This window comes from Zootoca vivipara, chromosome 16 (genome assembly GCF_965207765.1).
Source record: "Zootoca vivipara chromosome 16, rZooViv2.hap1.1, whole genome shotgun sequence".
Taxonomy (NCBI): Eukaryota; Metazoa; Chordata; class Lepidosauria; order Squamata; family Lacertidae; genus Zootoca; species Zootoca vivipara.
In genome coordinates, this window is record NC_142599.1 from 22,668,504 (window position 1) to 22,690,765 (window position 22,262).

Here is a 22,262-nt window from a genome sequence, read left to right on the forward strand (position 1 = left end):
CAGATTCTATCTCCCTACATGAACTTGCCTGGATGCTGAAATCCTCAGGTGAGCACCTTCCCATTGACATCAGAGGTACAGTTTGTGGTGAAACTTCTCTGTGGCTGCCCAATAGAGGCTAGACTGACTCCCTCTTTGCGATCCTTCTAGCAGCAGGCTAAGACATTCTTGCTCACCCAAGCCTTTGGAAGCTAAGGGGCAGATGAGACTGACCATTGGGCTGCTGTCGGGGCAAACTGCATTTTAACTGCTGTTTTTTAATGCATTTTAACTATTTTTTAAAATCTAGTTTGTTTTTATCGCAGTGTGTTTTATAATGATGCATTTTAAAAGCTGGGACCTGCCCTGAATCCCAGTTTGGGGAGAAGACAGAATATAAATACATTAACAAATAAAAATATAAAGAAGGGATCAGCCCTTTCGCACACTGGCCCGAAGTCAACTTCAAGCTCCCATTAGACCTGTTGAACTTCCTAGTGATGCTAGGAATGTGTATTCAAGCCTTTTTTGCTTCTTTTTCACATTTATTCTACACAGCAGTTGTGGAAAGCCACGGAAATCCCATGATTTCATGACACAACCTAGAGGAAATGAAAGCCTGGCACTGAGACAAGCAGGAGTGCGGGGTGTGTGTTACAAGATCTCCTGCAAAGCCCGCAGGAGGCAGGAGTTTGTGGCTTGTTTGATTTCTGAGAGCAAAATGCAGCTCTTGGATAAAGGAGGGTGTCTGAGACGAGAGAGAGAGAGACCCTGGTTGCTGTCTGAGGCTGGCTGTTCAGAAAACAGGAAATCCCAGAATTTATAGATGACCCCATTGCAGAGCAAAATGTTTTGGAACAAATTGTTCCGCCTTGTGTGTTTTCAACCCTTCTATTGGACTGTGCAGTTTCTCTTTCTGGCTCTCTCACGTAACAGTTTGTAAGCCACATCAATAGCGGCACCTGCTGACCGTAAGACTGAATTGCACCCCAATAACTGTAAGCACAACACCAGTCTTGCCCATTTCACAGAGGAAAATCACAAAGCTCAGGTAGCCTCATAACACCCCCTGTCGAATCTCACCAAGGATCACAACCTAAGCCCCCTCCATTCTTACACATTGCAAGAAGTTTTTTTTCCTCCACCTGATGTCCACTGTATTTGTTTCCTTCCGCAAAAGCACTCTCAGAACATTTCTCAGATGAAAATGAGGACATGCTTTTAGCACCCCAGGATGATGTATTCATCCCTGCTGTGTTTATTAGGCCACCTGCAGAGGCTGCTCAAATGACCTACTAAAAGGTGCAATTTTTATCTGCAGCCTCTCCACTCTTTGGAGAACTTTCAGGTTTTCCGCCCTCCCAAAACAGCAGATTGGCATGCCCTTTGCAGCCCTGCTAATAAAATATCTGGCTTCTGTCAATGCCTGCCTTTATCCTCATTTTGTTTATGGCGATATGGCCTTTTAACTTATTTTTTCATCATTTTATACTGTATTGATTCGTTATTTTAGTGGTCACCTTGAATGGCTGGTGCAGAAAGACATCTAGAGAGACAGAGAGACAGACAGACTCACAATGTTATCCTAGGTCCAATCGCAGATGACTCTGGGGTTGCGGCGCTCATCTCGCTTTACTGGCCGAGGCAGTCGGCGTACAGCTTCTGGGCCACGTGGCCAACATGACTAAGCCGCTTCTGGCGAACCAGAGCAGCGCACGGAAACGCCGTTTACCCTCCCGCTGGAGCGGTACCTATTTATCTACTTGCACTGTGTGCTTCCAAACTGCTAGGTTGGCAGGAGCAGGGACTGAGCAATGGGAGCTCACCCCATCGTGGGGATTCAAACCTCCGACCTTCTGATCGGCAAGCCCTAGACTCAGTGGTTTAACCCACAGCGCCACCCGTGTCCCACTATGTAATCGTACACATGTTTAATTGGAAGCATAATTGTGCTCAGCCAGACATAGACCCAGGAAAATATTGCAGCTCCTGTTTTCTAAATGTTTTTTCTAAGTGTTCTGGGAAACAGACCAGTCACCAACCTGGTCTGAAGTCCTGGGAAATGTACTGTATTGGCCCGAATATAAGCTGTCCTTTTTTTTTCCAAATTAAGATTGTGAAAAGTTAAAGTGCAGCGTATATTCATGGCCTTACGGTATCACTGCTGAAACAGCTACCCACGAGGGCTGTTGGGGGTGCAGGACAATGTCGCTCGTCCCGACCACATCTCCCAGGCCTCCCCTGAGCCACTGCAAAGCGGCGCAGCTCCCAGCCCCCTCCCCCAAGAAGCAGCCCAGGAGTGTGGGGTAATGGCACGCAGCCCGCCTGCCGCTCCCAAGCCTCCCTTGGTGCTGGCTTGGGGAGGTAGTGCCGGGAGGCAGTAGAGCAGGCATCCCCAAGCTGCGGCCCTCCAGATGTTTTGGCCTACAACTCCCATGATCCCTAGCTAAGAGGACCAGTGGTCAGGGATGATGGGAATTGTAGTCCAAAACATCTGGAGGGCCGAAGTTTGGGGGTGCCTGCAGTAGAGCAAATAAGCCTTGAATTTTAAAGGTGCGGGTTATTTGCAAGTGCGTCTTATATTCGGACCAATGCGGTATGTCAATGATGGGATTGCAGCAAAGGGGTGCACACAGTCTTAAAGGTGTGGATTCTTTTGCATTTAAATACAAGAACCAGAGATCTGCTTTTCCTAGCTGTACCTGTGTGGGGAAAGCAATAGTCCTTTGGGGTATAGGCCACAGATTCCCAGTGGTTTAAACACGTTGGTGTTTAAAGCCCAAAAACGACTCAGGCCCCAAGTATATGAAAGACTGCATCCTTCCCTAGAGACCCTCTCAGGCGCTTAGAGACCCTCTCAGCCGCTAAGATTGGCAGAGGATTCCATCCGGTTAGCTCTTCCAGCCTCAGAGGCTTAAGGCATGGGTGGGCAAACTACGGCCCAATCGCCTTCTCAATCTGGCCCACGGACGGTCCGGGAATCAGCATATTTTTACATGAGTAGAATGTGTGCTTTTATTTAAAATGCATCTCTGGATTATTTGTGGGGCATAGGAATTCATTCATTCCCCCCCCCCAAAAAATAGTCCGCCCCCCCACAAGGGTTGCTGACCCCTGGCTTAAGGGGTGGCAGTCTGAGAGAGGGTCTTCTCTGTGGTGGCCCCTAAGTTGTGAAACTCCACCCCCACAGAGGTGCACCCGGCACCTTCATTGTCCTGCTTCTGGAAAATGCTGAAGACGAAGACTCACCTCTTTGCCCTGGCTTTGGACATTTAACTTGTATGTTCTTAGGACACCTCATGTTTGTGATTGCAAGTCATTTTAAAAAAAATGTGTTTTAATGTTGCGACATGCCCCTACCATAGCTGCCAAGTTCTCCCTTTTTTTAAGGGAAATTCCCTTATGCTGAATAGGCTTCCTCGCGAGGAAAGGGAAAACTTGGCAGCTATGGCCCCTACATCGACAGTGCTGCCTACCAAGACAAGTAGAATCTTGTATGTTGATCCTCTCTCTGGCAACCAGAATAAGTCCTTTACCGCTTAAATAATGTGATTCAGCAGCTGGCTTCTTTCGGGGAAAGAATGGGAACATGCAACAACTAGAACCCACAGCTGCAAAAAGTTGTACCTTGCAAACCAGAGCCAGGCAACCCTGTGTTGTTGGTTTGTGAAACTTAACCATTATTGTCAATGCTGCAGATGGATCACATGCGGGATTTATTCATAACTCCGGTAGTTTTATAACGGCACTTCAAGCTTAATGACGAAGTGAAATGTGCCTGAACTCCATCCTGTTTTGCCAATACAGTGGTACCTCGGGTTAAGAACTTAACCCCATCATTCTGCCCGGACACTGAGGTCCAGTACCGAGGGCCTTCTGGCGGTTCCCTCGTTGCGAGAAGCCAAGTTGCAGGGAACCAGGCAGAGGGCATTCTCGGTGGTGGCGCCCTCCTATCAGATGTCAAAGAAACCAGATTTTTAGAAGACATCTGAAGGCAGCCCTGTTTAGGGAGGCTTTTAATGTTTAATAGGTTATTTTATTTCATTTTTCTGTTGTAAGCCGCCCAGAGTGGCTGGGGAAACCCAGCCATGTGGGCAGGGTATAATTAATATATTATTATTATTATTATTATTATTATTATTATTATTATTATTATTATTATTAATTCATTCTGGAGGTCCGTTCTCAACCTGAAACTGTTCTTAACCTGAGGTACCACTTTAGCTAATGGGGCCTCCCACTGCCACCGCGCAATTTCTGTTCTCATCCTGAAGCAAAGTTCTTAACCCGAGGTACTATTTCTGGGTTAGCAAAGTCTGTAACCTGAAGCGTCTGTAACCTGAAGATTCTGTAACCTGAGGTACCACTGTATGTCATAAAAAGGGTGGCGAAACTGAAGCTCTCCTGGTGCCGCTGGGCTACATTTCCCATCAGCCATCATGGCCAGTGGTCAGGGATGATGGGAAATGCAGTCCAACATCTGGGCTCTAAAGAATTACAATTCCTTCCAGTCCCAGCTAGCATGGCCAATGAGTAGGGATGCTGGAGATTATCAACCAAAACATCTGCTGGCCACCGGGCTGGAGAAGGCTGCATTAGACCAGGCATAGGCAAACTCCGGCCCTCCAGATGTTTGGGACTACAATTCCCATCATCCCTAGCTAACAGGACCAGTGGTCAGGGATGGTGGGAATTGTAGTCTCAAAAAACATCTGGAGGGCCGGAGTTTGCCTATGCCTGCATTAGACGTTCACAGGAAACATCCCAATGCCTTCCGTTATGTGGCTTCACATCTGCATGCCTCCAGCGTCTTGTTGTCAGACGCATTTACTTAGCATGCAGGAGCTAAATGTAAATGATTCAGATTTAATCAACTATAAACAGAAATGAGAGCAGAACTGAATGACAGAGATTTAAAACATCTTCTGGGTTCTGCTGAGCTGAAACTCACTGAGACCTCTGGATCTACATACCTGTATTGTAGGGGTTGCTGCCCCTCCATGCTCCACTTGCCAAACCCTTTGCTGACCCACTTTCCCCACAACTGGACACCCAGTCTTCTTTTTACACCTGACCAAACACCCCTCCCTTTATACCTCATTCACACACCTATTACCTATCCCCTCACAGCTCACTCCAATCCCCTTAAAAGGAGCACGGGAGATAATTTAGATCAGGCATCCCCAAACTTCGGCCCTCCAGATGTTTTGGACTACAGTTCCCATCATCCCTGACCATTGGTCCTGTTAGCTAGGGATCATGGGAGTTGTAGGCCAAAACATCTGAAGGGCCGCAGTTTGGGGGTGCCTGATTTAGAGAGTGATTTGGCAAGCCCGCCTCCCCTCTCTGCTAAACAGCTTGCTTGGGCCGTCTGCCACCCACACTGCTTGCTTGCTCGCTCGTCTGCCTGCCTGCCATTCTGTTATTACACTGGAGTTGGAGTGGCCGCCTACTGGTGGCCATGCAAACTGCAGCATGACGACAGCATTACATTTTTATGTATTTGGCAGATATACTGTAAGTTTCTTCCCCCCCCCAAACCCCCTACACTTAGCAACATGCTAAAACCCCAACCTTTGGAATATAGCCATTTCCCCACCACAGCAGTTTGTGAGCAGACCAATCAGGCAGAATCCCTTTCTTCGTGCCAACAATTAGGGGGAAATTCTGGCACGTCCATCACTTGCTACTTAAATACCACATGAATAATGTGCGACGGAAAACTCGGCAGCCAAGCCGCTGCTCCTTGTCTGTCAGCGGCTCATTTAATCAATGAAGACATTCATCCTCATAACATCCCCAACTCACATTTAATTTCCATTGCGTTTTCACTTGGTAAAACAGTCTGCCCAGTAGCTCTCGTGGCTTACCTTCTCATTTCAAATCCCTGGCATAAATTGCACACACACACACACACACACAAAAAGGATGCACAGTCAACTTTTTCATTGTTAACTGCCAGAGCCGGTAATGGGATAATCCCCGATGTTTCAGGTGAGATCCCCGTTGCGACTCCCCTATGAGGAAAGGTTGCATAAGAACATAAGGAGAAACTGCTGGGTCAGTCCTGTTCCCACAGTAGCCCACCAGAAAGCCTGCAAGCAGGAATGGAGTGCAAGAGTAACTCCTCCAGTAAAGGTAAAGGGACCCCTGACCATTAGGTCCAGTCGTGACAGACTCTGGGGTTGCGGCGCTCATCTTGCTCTTTTGGCCAAGGGAGCCAGCATACAGCTTCCGAGTCATGTGGCCAGCATGACAAAGCCACTTCTGGCGAACCAGAGCAGCGCACGGAAACGCCGCTTACCTTCCCACCTATTTATCTACAGTGGTACCTCGGTTTAAGTACACAATTGGTTCCAGAAGTCTGTACTTAACCTGAAGCATACTTAACCTGAAGCAAACTTTCTCATTGAAAGTAATGGAAAGTGGATTAATCCGTTCCAGGCGGGTCCACGGAGTACTTAAACTGAAAGTACTCAAACCAAAGCGTACTTAAACTGAGGTATGACTGTACTTGCACTTGATGTGCTTTTGACCTGCTAGGTTGGCAGGAGTGGGGACCGAGCAACGGGAGCTCACCCCGTCGCAGGGATTTGAACCGCCGACCTTCTGATCGGCAAGCCCTCTGGGCTCTGTGGTTTAACCCACAGCGCCACTTGCGTTCTCTCCTCCAGTGGCTTCCAGCAACTGCTGTTCAGAAGCACTGCTGCTTCCAGCTGTGGAGGCAGAGCCTAAGGAAGCAGCATTTAGGATACAGGTGTCCTGCTACTTATGTGGGGGTTATGTTCCGGGGCCCAGTGTGTATAAAGTAAAGTCGTGTAAAGTGGGGAGCACCACACTTTAATAGGGAAGGTGTGCGGGGAGAGAGAGAGAGACTCGTCTAACATAAAATAAAATATAATCAATGAGTCTACTCTGAATAGGTCTAATATTGGACATCACCTTTATTGTTGAAGAGCAGTATATAAATAGGTAAAGGTAAAGGGACCCCTGACCATTAGGTCCAGTTGTGACCGACTCTGGGGTTACGCGCTCATCTCACATTATTGGCCGAGGGAGCCGGCGTATAGCTTCCAGGTCATGTGGCCAGCATGACAAAGCCGCTTCTGGCAAACCAGAGCAGCACATGGAAACGCCGTTTACCTTCCCACTATAGCGGTTCCTATTTATCTACTTGCATTTTGATGTGCTTTCTAACTGCTAGGTTGGCAGGATACAGTATTACAAATAAACAAACTAAGGTGGGGAAATCTGTGTGACCAGAAATCCATCCGATACCACATTTGGAGCTTTTGCATAATAAACTCACAGCTGCTCAGTTCTCCAGAGCAGCGATAACCGGGATTGACGTCCCCTTTTGTCCCGAAATGACACATCCATTCCCATCTCCCTTTCCTGGAGCAGATCCTGCCAGTGGGAGAATAATGGGATTCTGGAAAGCCATTTGTTATCTGGCACGACAGCCTGCAGAAAATGTCGTCCCAGCTGGGTTAACAGAAAAATCAACATCTCCATTTGATTAAGTGGCTGCCAAATGACTCTCACCTTGATGGGTCAGAGGGCAAGAAAACAGGGCAGAGCAACTTCCCGGAGCATCTACCCATCCTCTCTTTGAGAGCAAAAGATCTTCATTTCTTCTGCAGTCACAAAAGCACCTCGCAGTAGCTTCCAGCAATTCAGCTTCCTGGGACGGCCCAGAGTTCTAGTATTATGAGAGGCGGCTTTAAGATACTTCTGCCACTCACCTCTGCCACATCATTGCTATTCACCGAAGGGAAGTCGGTGATGCTGTGGTCTAAACCACTGAGCCTCTTGGGCTTGCCGATCAGGTGGTCGGCGGTTTGAATCCCCATGACGGGGTGAGCTCTCGTTGCTCTGTCCCAGCTTCTGCCAACCTAGCAGTTCGAAAGCATACTGGTGCAAGTAGATAAATAGGTACCACTATGGCAGGAAAGTAAATGGCATTTCTGTGCGATCTGGTTTCTGTCACAGTGTTCCATTGCACCAGAAGCGGTTTAGTCATGCTAGCCACATGACCCAGAAAGCTGTTTATGGACAAATGCTGGCTCCCTCAGCCTGAAAGAGAGATGAGTGCCGCAACCCCAGCCTATGACTGGACTTAACCGTCCGGGGTCCTTTACCTTTTTACTTTTTATTCACCTTTCCCCCTGCAACTAATAGAGCCATTCAAATGACAAAAAGCCAGAATAATTTACACCGGAGTAAATTACACTGGTGGGACTCACTCTCAGTAGTGTTGTGGCAAAGGACGCGGGTGGCGCTGTGGTCTAAACCACTGAGTCTCTTGGGCTTGGTGATCGGTAGGTCGGTGGTTCGAATCCCCACGATGGGGTGAGCTCCCATAGCTCTGTCCCAGCTCCTGCCAACCTAGCAGTTCAAAAGCACACATGTGCAAGTACAGTCATACCTCGGTTTAAGTACGCTTCGGTTTGAGTACTTTCAGTTTAAGTACTCCGCGGACCCGCCTGGAACGGATTAATCCACTTTCCATTACTTTCAATGGGAAAGTTCGCTTCAGGTTAAGTACTCTTCAAGTTAAGTACAGACTTCCGGAACCAATTGTGTACTTAAACCGAGGTACCACTGTAGATAAGATAGGTACAGCTGCGGCAGGGAGATAAACGGTGTTTCCGTGCACTCTGGCACTCATCACGGTCCTCCGTGTGCCAGAAGCAGTTTTGTCATGCTGGCCACATGACCCAGAAAACTGTCTGTGGACAAACGCCAGCTCCCTCGGCCTGAAAGTGAGATGAGTGCCGCAACCCCATAGTCACCTTTGACTTGACTTAACCATCCAGGGGTCCTTGACCTTTACCCTTTAGTGTTGTGGCAGTTTCAAAAGTGCAGGATCCCTTTGCAATAGCCACAGCCACACACTGTTCTAAGGTCATACAACCTCCTAAAATTTTGCAATAATCCTGCAATATTAGAAGGTTGTATAGTTAGGAATGCATTGCCATGATCAATGCAAATTGCTCTGCGTTGTTTTCCAGCTAGATCTATTTTCTACGCACGGACCTGGGCCAAGGGAGCAATCCAGCAACTTCTTTCGGAGTGGCTTGTGTTTATCTTGACATTCCATTGTACGTTAACAGAACTCGCTCATCATTCTCTTGAAACCGAAGCCCATTATCTTTCAGGGTTGCTAAATGCTTAGCACGGAAGCAGCACTCTCTCACTTGTGTAGCCCTTGCAATTGAAACATTTTGCACCCACATATGCCTGGAAATCTGTGACCCTCTAGAACAGCATTCCCAAAGCTTGGGTCTCCAACTGTTGTTGGACTACAACTCCCATCATCCCTAGCTAGCAGGACTAAGTGTCAGGGATGATGCGAATTGTAGTCCAAAACCAGCTGGAGACCCAAGTTTGGGAAACCCTGCTTGAGAACCCTGTTCTTTTAACCTTCGGTCCCCAAGCACGTGTGGACTACAACGCACAGCATCCTTGATTGTTAGGCTAAGCTGGCTGTGGATGATGGGTATTGTAGTCCACCTACATCTGGGGATCTAAGGTTGAAGAACACACTGCTCTAGCCATTTCCTGGACTCGTGCTGCCATCAGCCCCAACCATGACTACCAGTGGTCAAGGATGATGGGAGCTGTAGTCCAAATAACATCGGGAAGGCTCCAGGTTTAAGACCCCAGACATACTGGCTTGTGCTGATGGTATCTGGCATCCAGAATATCTGGAGGGCACCATGTCGGCTACTGCTGCCTTCCTAGGGCAAACAAGGAATGACTCCTTATTCAGAAAGTCTCCCACCAGCAACCATGTGGGTGAGGAATATTTCACCATTCAATAAACAGGTGAACAAGAAGTTTAGTTTGTGATGGAGTGTATTTAGACTTTTGTTTCACACTGGAAGTGGGAAAATCAGAGGCGACAAAGAGTATTCCATGATCAGTAGATTACAGCTTTCTGTGGTCAAAGAGAACTCATTAGCTGAGTTGTGGACCCTTGGGCAGGATGCTACACCCTGGCCCTCAAGATGTCGCCGAATCACAGTTCCCATCAGGCCCAGCAAGCATGGTCCATGTTCGGGGATGATGGGAGTTGTAGTTCAGTAACATCTGGAGGGTCAGAGGTTCCCCACGCTTGCACTACACCAGGCACCCCCAAACTTCGGCCCTCCAGATGTTTTGGACTACAATTCCCATGTTCCCTGACCACTGGTCCTGTTAGCTAGGGATCATGGGAGTTGTAAGCCAAAACATCTGGAGGGCCGCAGTTTGGGGATGCCTGCTCTACACCTGGGTGGCTCATTCCAAGGCGGCCTGATGATGTCACAGGAGAGGAAAACAGCTGCATCACAAAACATGGATTGCCTCCCAAACTCCAGGTGACACATGGAGCAGAAAAGCATCTTTAGTGGGGTAGGAGAGCAGGAAAAAAACTTCACACCTGGCAACCAATGCACCCCTTCGGTTTCAGATAGTACATGCTTAGACAAGCCTTAAAAGCCCAGATATGTTGACTCATTTACCAGAAGTAATGCATTTAAGTGTTTACTCGATTCTGACCAAATTAGCTTCCTAGAACACAACACTTATCAGGAGGCTGACCTGGTCAGAACTGAGTGGACACTTCCAGAGTTCACGCTAAATCAGGCATAGGCAAACTCGGCCCTCCAGATGTTTTGGGACTACAACTCCCATCATCCCTAGCTAACAGGAACAGTGGTCCGGGATGATGGGAATTGTAGTCTCAAAACATCTGGAGGGCAGAGTTTGCCTGTGCCTGTGCTAAATACATGACTTCTGGTAAATGAGGCCCCACAGCTGCTAGAGGGCTGTGAGAATTTGTGTCCCGGGTTTTTTAAGACTCGTCCACCCATTTTACTACTTGAAACCAAAGGGACGCAATGGTTACCAGATGCCAAATACCTTGGCGTTATTTTCAGCTCTCCTACCCCACTCCTTGGGTCATTCAATGCCTCGCTCACTGGGTTGCCACTGCAGCAGCAGAGGTTCAGAACTGCAAGCATCTGTGCAATGCGTACTACATTTATAGGCTTCTTTTTTTGGTTTACTTTCCCCCAACCCACAGCCATCTAATCACAGTACCACAACCCACTAATCCAGGCATCCCCAAACTTCGGCCCTCCAGATGTTTTGGACTACAATTCCCATCTTCCCCGACCACTGGTCCTGTTAGCTAGGGATCATGGGAGTTGTAGGCCAAAACATCTGGAGGGCCACAGTTTGGGGATGCCTGCAATCCCTGCTAGCTGAATTTGACAGGTGGGTAGGGGCTGCCCACATGACAATCACCAAACATCATGGTGATGTGGGGATCGAGGCTGATCATCGGTGCTTGTGAAGCCCTGCGGGAACAGGTCTGATCAGCTGACCATTTTTTGTAAATCCCATTTTTTGCGAGAGCCGCCTCCTTATGTGACATCAGGTGGGGGGGTTGTGCTAGGGTAAAAAAGCTCCCTGGTCCAAATGGGGAAGCCTGGTGGGTCCAGATAGCCCCACAGGCCAGGGATTTTTCACCCCGGATATGCAGAGAAACCTCAGCTCTATTTAGCTCCAAAGCCATGCAGAGCCAGGAAACAGGGTGCTATTTGCTACCGCCCCCTGCTGGCAAGCAACAGCCAAATCAATTCGAAGATCAGAGCATGCGGAACAAGATTAATGACAAAGCTTGGAGAAAAATCTAAGGTGAAGGGCTTTCTCTGTCCCATGTTAGAACGTCACCGGCACCCTCCTGGCACCGTCTTCTAGAACACCCTGCAATACATTTTGAGCTGTAGTGTCATCCCAATAAATAATTCGTATTTACACAGCACGGTTTGAGGATACAGGACGTCTCTCGCCTGCAAGGAACCAAGCACTGCTCTCTCATCTCAAGGGACCTTTCGTCATTCACTGTGTTTGTTGGCCAGGCCAGAGAGAGAGAGAAGGCCCATAGGCTACGGGGAGAGAGACACAACTTCTATTATGTTCGTATCTCAAAATGGGGGCAGGACTGACTGTAGCCACAGTGCAGTGCCTGAGCACAGTCCTTTGGCGACAGCCGGCGGAGGGCGTCTCACCGCCCTCATTCCATTTTCTAACTGCAGGGAGGCGGCAACAGGCGGATGAAAGAGGCTATTTCCTGAAAGGTTAAGTTGGGTGCCGCAGCACAAAGGCAGGTGTCCGAGCGTCCTCACAATGTCACCGTTCCACAATCGCTAACGCCTCCGGTCTCTCTCTCTCTCCTTGCTGCCACAGTCCCCTTGCCGCTATCACACTGGCAGGAGGTCCGGAGGGTACTCCCCGTAGCAGTATTTCGCAATGGGGTTGCGGTAGGTGTTCTCATGCTGCACGCTCTGGGCAAAGGGGAGAAATAGAGGGGGGGGGAGAGATATATATTTGTTAGGGAGGGGACAGAGCACATGCAGGGACACAGATTTGCCAGGCAGCTACGGAGCGTGGCCACCAGCTGAATGACAGAGCGCACATCTGTCACGGATGCTGTGGCCGAGATTCCTGCACTGCTGGGGGTTGGACTGGATGACCGTTGGGGTCCCTTCCAATTCTACAATTGTAGGCTTTTCATGCATGAAATTGCTGCTGCCATCAGTGCTGGAAGGAAAACCTGCTCCCTGCTGCAAGGCCCATTTTCACCTGGCCTAGGAGGTGGAGTCCAGACTCACCTGGAACAGTTAAAAGAGGCTCCTGGGAGACCAGAGGGACATTGCTAGAACAACCATTGGGTTGGCGCAACTGGCTAAAATGTTTTTAAAGGTTTTAATTTTGGTTCCTCTTTTTTGTTTTTGGGTTGGTTGGGGTTGGTTAAATGTTTAGCTGGGGTTGGCAGTTATTTTAATTTGGGTATAACTGTAGATGGCTTGTTATTGCTATTATTATTATTATTATTATTATTATTATTATTATTATTATTATTATTATTTCTATTGATTTATTTAGTCCATATAAGATATTCTGTTTTTTAATGTTTGATGTTTTATTATGTTTTCATATATGCTGTAAGCCACCCAGACTGGCTGGGAAAACCTGGCCAGATAGGCAGGATATAAATAATAAAATAATATTTATTTATATTATATTATTATTATTATTATTATTTCTGTTGGTTTATTGATTGATTTATAGTCTGTATAAGATATTCTGCTTTTCATATATGCTGTAAACCACCCAGAGTGGCTGGGAAAACCTAGGGATATGAATACATTTATTATTATTATTATTATTATTATTATTATTATTATTATTATTATTGAAATCCCAGGCTCTATCCCAGGCACCCCAGGTGAGAACAGGGTCCCCCCAAATGGTTGCTATTGATCCCCTCTGCCCGACTAACAGTTGGGTTGTCTTGCTCATCTGTTGCACTTAACCCACCAGGAGCAGGATGGGAGCAGAGGAGATCATGAGCCGCTGCTCAGTCAGCCCCGCAGACCTCTCCCTGTACCTGCGAGGAGGTCCTGCACTTGGCCAAGCACAACTCAAAGTGATCTTCCACAGCCATGAAGAGGTTCCGGAAGGCGACCGCAGCTCGGTTTAGAAAGTGCTCCAGCAGCCGTTGCTGGGGGTTAAAAAATAAAAAAAGTTAGGTGACAACAGAAGAGTTATGAAGGCAGGAATGGCACTGTGGAGGAGAAGGAACAGCAGCAGACAACGGGCAAGCATTTTCTATTTTTATTTTTGGATAAAGTTTTATTAACAGTTTTCACAATATTATAAAAGACAAGCTAATCTACATGAATAAGAAAGAAAGAAAGAAAGAAAGAAAGAAAGAAAGAAAGAAAGAAAGAAAGAAAGAAAGAGATAGACAAGATAGAAGAATTCAGAATCCTCTCTCACAAATACAGTCGCACCTTGGATCTCGAACACCTTGCGAGTCAAATGTTTTGGCTCCCGAACGCCGCAAACCTGGGAGTGCGTGTTCCGGTTTGCGAACGTTCTTTGGAACCCTAACATCTGATGCGGCTTCCGATTGGCTGCAGGAAGCTCCTGCAGCCAATCGGAAGCTGTGCCGTGGTTGTCAAACGTTTCCGGAAGTCGAATGGACTTCCGGAACGGATTCCGTTCGACAACCAAGGTACGACTGTAAATCCTAACTTTTGTCCTATACAGAGAAAGGAGTCTCCTCCCAGCCTTTCACCCTGAGAGATCTCCAACAGGCAAGCATTTTTGAGTCGCTGAAGTCCCCATTAAAATATGAGCAAACAGAACGACGCTGATGACACAAACTGGGAGGAGCTGCAAACTTTATGGAGGATGAACTTGTTGTTGTTGTTGTTGTTGTTGTTGTTTTGGTTAATAATTTTTTTCTTAAGAGTGGAGAACTGGGCTGAAAATGAGTGAAATGCAACCAGGCAGGTGCTGGAGAAAATATATAGATGTATGTGTATTAGTTGAAAAAGAAAACCAGCAGATGGCAAAGGAAATCGAATGGCCTGCTTGAGCCCTGTAAGAGTATTCCAACAGAGGGCATGGCTGGCTGGCACCTCGAAGGGCAGCACTCCTTTCTTATTTATGCGATGCTTTCTTATTTATGCCATGCCAGCGATGCTGCGCTGCAACATTTTGCTGCAGGTGGCCAGGGTTCATACCAAACACATCGTACCTTTTTTTTTTTTTTTTTTTTAAACATACTTTTTATTAATTTTACAAAATACAAAAAAACAAAAAAACGGTACATACTTAAACCCCTTTTCCACCTCCTTCCTACCCACCCACATGGGTCCTCCCCTGCCACAGAAGTATCCCATGTTTGTGAACAGTCAGAAATGGTCCATTTTATGCTTGGATTTCTGTCCTCCTCCCCCTCCCCTGACCCCAAAGCCCCCCCCTGCCACCAGGGAGCTCCAGCAAACCAGGGCAGTACGCAGGAGGACATCCATCCAACCATCTATTGTTATACCAAAAAAAGAGAAAAATAGAAATAGGAAAAAAAGGGGAAAAAGAAAGGGCGAAGAAAAAAAAGAAAAAGAAAAAAACAATACAAAACAGAAAAATTTTTCTTGCATTCATAGTTGAAAAACCATATTTTATGGGCTTCCCCTCCCCCCCCTTCCCCGGTTTTCATCCCTTTTTTATCATCTGCAACAGTTTCTTACTTTATAAAAATACACCTTTGTATCTTATACAACTTATAAATCAATTGTTAACATTTTCATCTAATATTCAAATCACTGAAAATTCAAACTCCCATTTTCTCTTCCCGTGCCTAATTTTTTTTTCTCCCTCTATAAGCCTCCATATTTTCACATTTTCCAAAATCCATTCACTTTTAAAACTATAACTATTCTCAATTTAACCTTACATCCCCGATTACCGGCTCCACCCCCCCCAATCCAGCAAATTCCAAAATCAGCAGACCAGTTATAAACCTGTTAATCCATCCTTATAATCACAACATCACTTTCCCTTCACCCCACCCCCTGTTTACAGTCTCTTGCCATCCAGGTCACCATACAGGACCCCTGAATTTCTTCTCTTCTCTGCATATTTTTTCCTTCTTCCCTGTGGGCGTTCTGGAGTTCCAATAATACCAATCGTGCCCCCCTCAAAGACAGGGCACTCCATCCAACTTTTTGTAGAGTAGAGTCATCATTTTTTTCATGGTGTGTTTCATTTTGTGTTGAATCATCACAGTCCTCATCTTCATCTTTTCCTTCCCCATCATTGTCATTCTCACATTGCTCTTTTTCAGTGTCAAAAGCTTCATCTCCTAGAAAATCATATTCCGCCATCACCTCCTGAAATTTCTGCTGTAACTCCTGTCGTCGTGTCTCCTCTTGACATAACTCTATTCTTGTTTCCCACATTAAGGTCAAAACAGACCGCTGGAACTCAGGGGAACACTTTTTTGTTGACATATTTCAGTCCTGCCAAGGTCAAAACTTATCACGTGGGGTGGAATATGATCACAGTTTATTTTCTCGACTCCATTTTAACAAGCTGGCTGCATTCTTCAAGTCTTGTTAACAATAAAGTTCGAACTCACATTTCACAAGCACTTAAGCCAAAAAAGAAATTCCACAAAGTCCAGAAATACAAAGTGAAGTAAAAATTGACTATAAATCCTGATCAACTCACTGAATTGCCTAGGCTGCCGGCTCCCGAGGGAAAGAAAGGTTTTTCTTAGGCTTTACCTCATTGGTGCAGGGCAGTCATAAACCACAGTCTCTCTCCCCTTTTCACCCTGCATCAAAGGGGATATTCTCTTTGATGCCTTTGAGGGATCCTTTTGAATTACAAATCTTCTGTTTATGGCTTCGGGTTTCTATTTACTGTCTCTTTGTTGCCGTGGGGGGGGGGGTGGCTTCCTCTTTTCTCCCCTCTCTCCCAGACCAAATTGTTTTATAATCCAAATCGTGAGGTTACTTACAGTCTTTTCCAATCGTTTTATTTTCGGAAGAATCCAGCGCTCTCCGCCTTCGGCTTGAAGCTTCTCCCTGCTAGAATAACGTTGCCGCTCAAAATGGCCCCCGCGACTTCTACCCTCCTCGCTCCGGAGCTCTTATTAGAGCTAACCGAAGAGTTGGGGAGTCCGGATTGGGTCTGTGCCGAGCAAATTGCCCTCGGGACGCCCTTCCCGAGGTTCTAAGGGGCGCAGCGTTGCTCTCGCTGCCCTCCCCACTCCTAGCAGAGACGGGCCGTCTCGGAGACGAGACGAAACCCCGCCGATCGACGCTGGCGCTGAATCCGGAAGCCCAAACACATCGTACCTTGTTGGGCTGCAAGCAGCAGGAAACGCAGGCTTCGTAGATGCTGCAGCATCCGTTGGGCAAGCAGCTCTCGCAGCTATAGAGCTTTGCACTGGGGGCTTTGACGTCGCAGCAGCCGTTCACCAGCAAGTCCTTCCTTTCGCAGATGTAACCTATCCCCCCCCCCAAAAAAAAACACCGGAAGAGCTATTGAGGATGGAGACAGCACTTGACATTCTAGATTGTTTGAAATCAGAGTGAAGAGACAACAAATATACAGTGGTACCTTGGTTCTCAAACTTAATCCATTCCGCAAGTCCGTTCCAAAACCAAGCCACACTTTCCCAAAGAAAGTAATGCAAAACAGATTAATCCATTCCAGACTTTTAAAAACAACCCCTAAAACAGCAATTTAACATGAATTTTATTATCTAACAAGACCATTGATCCATAAAATGAAAGCAATAATCAATGTACAGTATAGTACTATAAAATAAACATGAAAGTATTGTAGATGATAAAAATTAAAAATTAATTATTTTTCTTACCAGGACTGATGATAGTCATTGTTTGGATGGTGTTTTTTTTTAGCCATTTCCACAGTCACACAATAAATCAATCAGTTGCTGAACTGGGTTCCACACAGTCCCAAAAACAAATTAACCGAAAAAGCCTCAAAGACAAAACCGCAAAATAAATAGCAAAAACAAAAGCACCAAACTTAATCTGTTCTGGAAGTCCGTTTGACTTCTGGAATGTTCGAAAACCAAAGCGCAGCTTCTGATAGGTGCAAGTGCCCTGGAAACAATAGCCAACAGCCACATCGGACGTTCGGCTTCTGAAAAACGTTCAAAAACCGGAACACTTAATTCCAGGTTTTGGGCGTTTGAGAACCAAGGTACCACTGTACAGTGGAACCTCGACTTACGTACGGCTCTACTTATGTTCGATTCCAGTTACGACCTTCAGTAGGTGCTTTGACTTATGAACTTTCCTCTAGACACAAACAGAGGCCATGCCAGCAGTCCAGAGCTCGCCCGGCTGGCTGCGGGACAGCGCTGGACCCTCCGCCACCGGGGAGAGGGCCCCCATCCCACCCCCGAAGCTGTGGAAGAGGTGCCGCCTGCAAGAGGCACAGCAGGGCTCACTGCAGCCCCAAACCCTGCCGAGCAACTAATCTGAGGAAGTCCAGAGAAGAACCTGGCCTGGCAAGAAAAAAAAGTGACCCTGGCCAAAGTGAATCAGCTCTTTACTGACCCTTGCCCCACCCCCAGCGTGTAGCCAGGTAAGCCCGTCCACCCTCAGTGCACGTAAGGGGGAAAAAATGTTAATTTTTTTCATCTACAATACTGTCTCATTTATTTTATTTTATAGTACAGTACATTGATTATTGCCTTCATTTTAAGGATCTATGGTCTCATTAGACAGTAAAATCCGTGTTAAATTGCTGTTTTAGGGGGTGTTTTTCATCGTCTAGAACGGATCAATTCACTTCTCCATTACTTTCTATGTAAAAGTGTGCCTCTACTTATGTACATTTCTAGTTATGACCGGACCCCCGGAACGGATTATGGTTGTAAGTAGAGGTTCCACTGGTATTAGGGAAAGCCATAGAACATAGAGTTCTGCCTTGGGCATAGAGTGCTGTCATTGGCCCCTCTAGCTCAGAACTGTCTACACTGACTGGCAGCAACTCCCCAGGGATTCAGCAGGGAGCTTCCCCTAGCCCAGGCATCCCCAAACTGTGGCCCTCCAGATGTTTTGGCCTACAACTCCCATGATCCCTAGCTAAGAGGACCAGCGGGTCAGGGATGATGGGAATTGTAGTCCAAAACATCTGGAGGGACGAATTTTGGGGATGCCTGACCTAGCCTACCAGGGATTGAACCAGAAACCTTTTGCATGCAAATCAAATGTTCTTCCACTGCGCTACAGTGGCGTGGTGCTTATGGCTGCACAGCAGGATATTGCGCTTCCCCCCTGCCAATTCCTACAGAGCCCTTGAGCTTCCGCACGACATAAATGCCACTCCCAGGGAAATGCTGTACAAGCTTAGCACTCGTTTCCTTGAATTCTGCTTCCAGGAAAAACTCGGTTGCAAATAACACGGAAATGAAGAGCTAAAGATGTGCTACATTCCACTATTAGGGCCAGGAGACATCTGGTTTTCAACTTCGTGATATATCACCAGCTAAACATCGTGACATACTGATATATATCACAATGTTTGAAAGAAGGATGGAGCTAGGCTTAGGGAGCTGGGTATGTTTAGCCTGGAGAAGAAAAGGTTAAGGGGTGATATGATAACCATGTTCAAATATATAAAAGGATGTCATATAGAGGAGGGAGAAAGGTTGTTTTCTGCTGCTCCAGAGAAGCGGACACGGAGCAACGGATTCAAACTACAAGAAAGAAAATTCCACCTAAACATTAGGAAGAACTTCCTGACAGTAAGAGCTGTTCGGCAGTGGAATTTGCTGCCAAGGAGTGTGGTGGAGTCTCCTTCTTTGGAGGTCTTTAAGCAGAGGCTTGACAGCCATCTGTCAGGAATGCTTTGATGGTGTTTCCTGCTTGGCAGGGGGTTGGACTGGATGGCCCTTGTGGTCTCTTCCAACTCTATGATTCTATGATTCAATTGGATGGCACTGTTTTCCCCACATGGCGATATTTTGCACAGCACACACTCACATATTGTGATTTGCAATATATCGCCAGGTCAAAAATTATGAAAGCAGTATCATGAGATGGACTTGAAACCGGTTTTTGGACGATATATCGCCCGTCCCTAACATGCATCATGATTCGTGATATCTGTATTACCAGGTCAAAAATTATGAATCCAGTATCATATATGGATTTAAAACTGGTTTATTGATATCTCACCCAGCCCTATCACCTGTATTACTGGAAATGGTTTATTATGTTGTGTAAAAGCTCAGGCACAACGAGGAAATGACAGCATTCTTTTCGCACAGTGGCCAACCAGATGGAATGAGAATCTCTCTCCACCTGCGACTCCCAACTCCCAGGAACTGGTACCCAGAGGAATGCAGCCTCCATCAGGGGAGATGGAACACAGCTCTCCTGTTTCACCAGTCCTAGGTAAAGGTAAAGGTACCCTTGACCGTTAGGTCCAGTCGCGGACGACTCTGGGGTTGTGATGCTCCTCTCGCTCTATAGGCCGAGGGAGCCGGCGTTTGTCCACAGACAGCTTCCAGGTTATGTGGCCAGCATGACTAAGCCGCTTCTGGTGAAACCAGAGCAGCGCACGGAAATGCCGTTTGCCTACCCACCAGAGCGGTACCTATTTATCTACTTGCACTTTGGCATGCTTTCGAACTGCTAGGTTGGCAAGAGCAGAGCCCGAACAACGGGAGCTCACCCCGTTGCAGGGATTCAAACCGCTGGCCTTCTGATCAGCAAGCCCTAGGCTAAGTGCTTTAGACCACAGCGCCATGCGCGTTCACCAGTCCTACTCCAGCACTAACCACTACACTACACCACACCACCCTTGGAAGAGGGAGCCTCACCCAGCTCATCTGTGATCAGCAGCTTCCCCTGGACAGAGTTCCGGCATTGGTTACCAGGCTGGCTGCCATTCCCGGAGTTGAACTGCACTTTCCACGCGATCGGGTGATCCTCGTCTTGCACCTGGAGGAGATTCCGATCTCGTACGGCTCGCTCTTCCTGAAACGGAAAACAGAGGAGCATGGGAAGCAAGCTACAGTCCTGTCCTCCCGATGCTGCCTGAACCTGCAGCAGGGGAGAAGAGATTTCAAAAGGTCATTTTCTTCATTGTATTTTTCCATTGGGGAGGTGGGTTGCCCATGCCTCATTTCAAAAAAAACCCCTAGATGCATGGGTCTCACAAGCCGCTACACCTTTGAATTTAAAGAGCACCTCAGGACCCTCTCTTCACATCTGCAAGATGGTGAGCATGTTGATCGACCTTACAGGGCTGTTGTAAAGAGTTCAACAAAGGTGGACCGTGGAAAGCACACTGAACCCCTGAGAGCTGTATTGCAGGGATAGCCAAAGGGGTGCCCTCTAGATGGGATGGACTGCAACTCTCACCTTCCCGGACCATTGGCTGTGCTGCGCTTTATATAAATGCTAATGTTTATAGTTTAAACATAATGTTTAAAGCTATGGTTTCCCCAGTAGTGATGTATGGAAGTGAGAGCTGGACCATAAAGAAGGCTGATCGCCGAAGAATTGATGCTTTTGAATTATGGTGCTGGAGGAGACTCTTGAGAGTCCCATGGACTGCAAGAAGATCAAACCTATCCATTCTTAAGGAAATCAGCCCTGAGTGCTCACTGGAAGGATAGATCCTGAAGCTGAGGCTCCAATACTTTGGCCACCTCATGAGAAGAGAACACTCCCTGGAAAAGACCCTGATGCTGGGAAAGATTGAGGGCACAACAAGGAGAAGGGGATGACAGAGGACGAGATGGTTGGACAGTGTTCTCGAAGCTACAAACATGAGTCTGACCAAACTGCGGGAGGCAGTGGAAGACAGGAGTGCCTGGCATGCTCTGGTCCACGGGGTCACGAAGAGTCGGACACGACTAAACAACAACATTTATAGGGCCTACCAAGTCCAGCATCCTGTTCTCACAGTGGTCACACAACCAGCAAGTGGGACGCAAACACAACTGGGATTCAGAAGCACTGCTGCCTCCAATGGTGAGAGGCAGCGGTGGCACAGTGGTTAGCGTCTCAGACTAGGACCTGGGAGACCAGAGTTCAAATCCCCCTGGCGCTCATCTGTGGACCACCTTGGGCCGACTGCTGCCTCTCAGCCTAACCTACCTCACAGGGTTATTGTGTGAAGGATAATTTGGGGGAGCAGGGGAGAACCCCGTCGGCCTTTGGCCGACCGTAAACGCGATCGATACAAATAATAGAGACGCCGGAAAACGAAACGAGAGAGAGGTGCTGGGGCGACGTGGGGGGTCTGGACTGACCTGCTTGAAGGTGCTGCTGAGGAAATAGATGAGGGACAGCCCGAAGACGACCCCCAGGACCCAGCGCTTCCGAAGCAGCCTCCGCCACACCAGGGCCAGAATCTGCACCATGGAGAAGGACTAAGCGGGGGTCAAGCGACGACCCGGAAAGAAAACGGGGGGGGGGCGGCGGCGGCGGATCGGGCTCTTCCTTGGCTTGGCTAGCCCACCCGGGGGTCTGGGGCGCGAGGGGGAGCCCGGGAGACCCCCGCCTCATCCCCGGGCAGGCCTCCGGGTGCGATCGTGGGGGGCATGTGAAGGGGAGGGAGATACGGGGAGACCGTGAGCCGCTTCAGAGAGGGTGGGCTTTCTGAGCAGCCAAGGAGCCCCTTTCCTTGCTCTCCCACCAAAAAAACAAACCCGCTTCCAAGTCGATCCGAATTAAGGAGGCGATCCGAATTAAGGGCCTGGATCCGAATTAAGGGAGCGGCGATCCGAATTAAGGAGAAGGCACGGAAAGCAAGCCCGGGGTGTTGACGGGGCGGGGGGGGGGGTTCTTCGCCTGCCTTTGTGCGGCGATCGCAGGAACGCCCGGCTGCCTTCCTCCGTCTCTCTCCTCCCTCCCCCCGGAAGCGAGAGGGTTACT

At 47.7% G+C, this 22,262-nt stretch overlaps 1 protein-coding gene across 2 annotated transcripts; it reads right to left on the minus strand.

The window, feature by feature from the left end:
* Window positions 1–9,822: 9,822 nt before the first annotated feature.
* On the minus strand, window positions 9,823–22,250 carry SPRING1 (SREBF pathway regulator in golgi 1). 2 transcript variants are annotated; one of them, XM_035098785.3, is made up of 5 exons: window positions 21,638–22,250; window positions 20,198–20,354; window positions 16,689–16,840; window positions 13,424–13,537; window positions 9,823–12,317 (listed from the first exon to the last, which is right to left on the minus strand). In XM_035098785.3, the coding sequence occupies exons 1-5, from the start codon at window positions 21,746–21,748 to the stop codon at window positions 12,234–12,236; spliced, it is 618 nt and encodes a 205-aa protein (XP_034954676.1). In that variant the 5' UTR covers window positions 21,749–22,250; the 3' UTR covers window positions 9,823–12,233. The 2 variants fall into 2 exon arrangements, with proteins under 2 accessions (XP_034954676.1, XP_088516294.1); XM_088660168.1 differs by having other exon boundaries at window positions 13,354–13,537.
* Window positions 22,251–22,262: the final 12 nt, after the last annotated feature.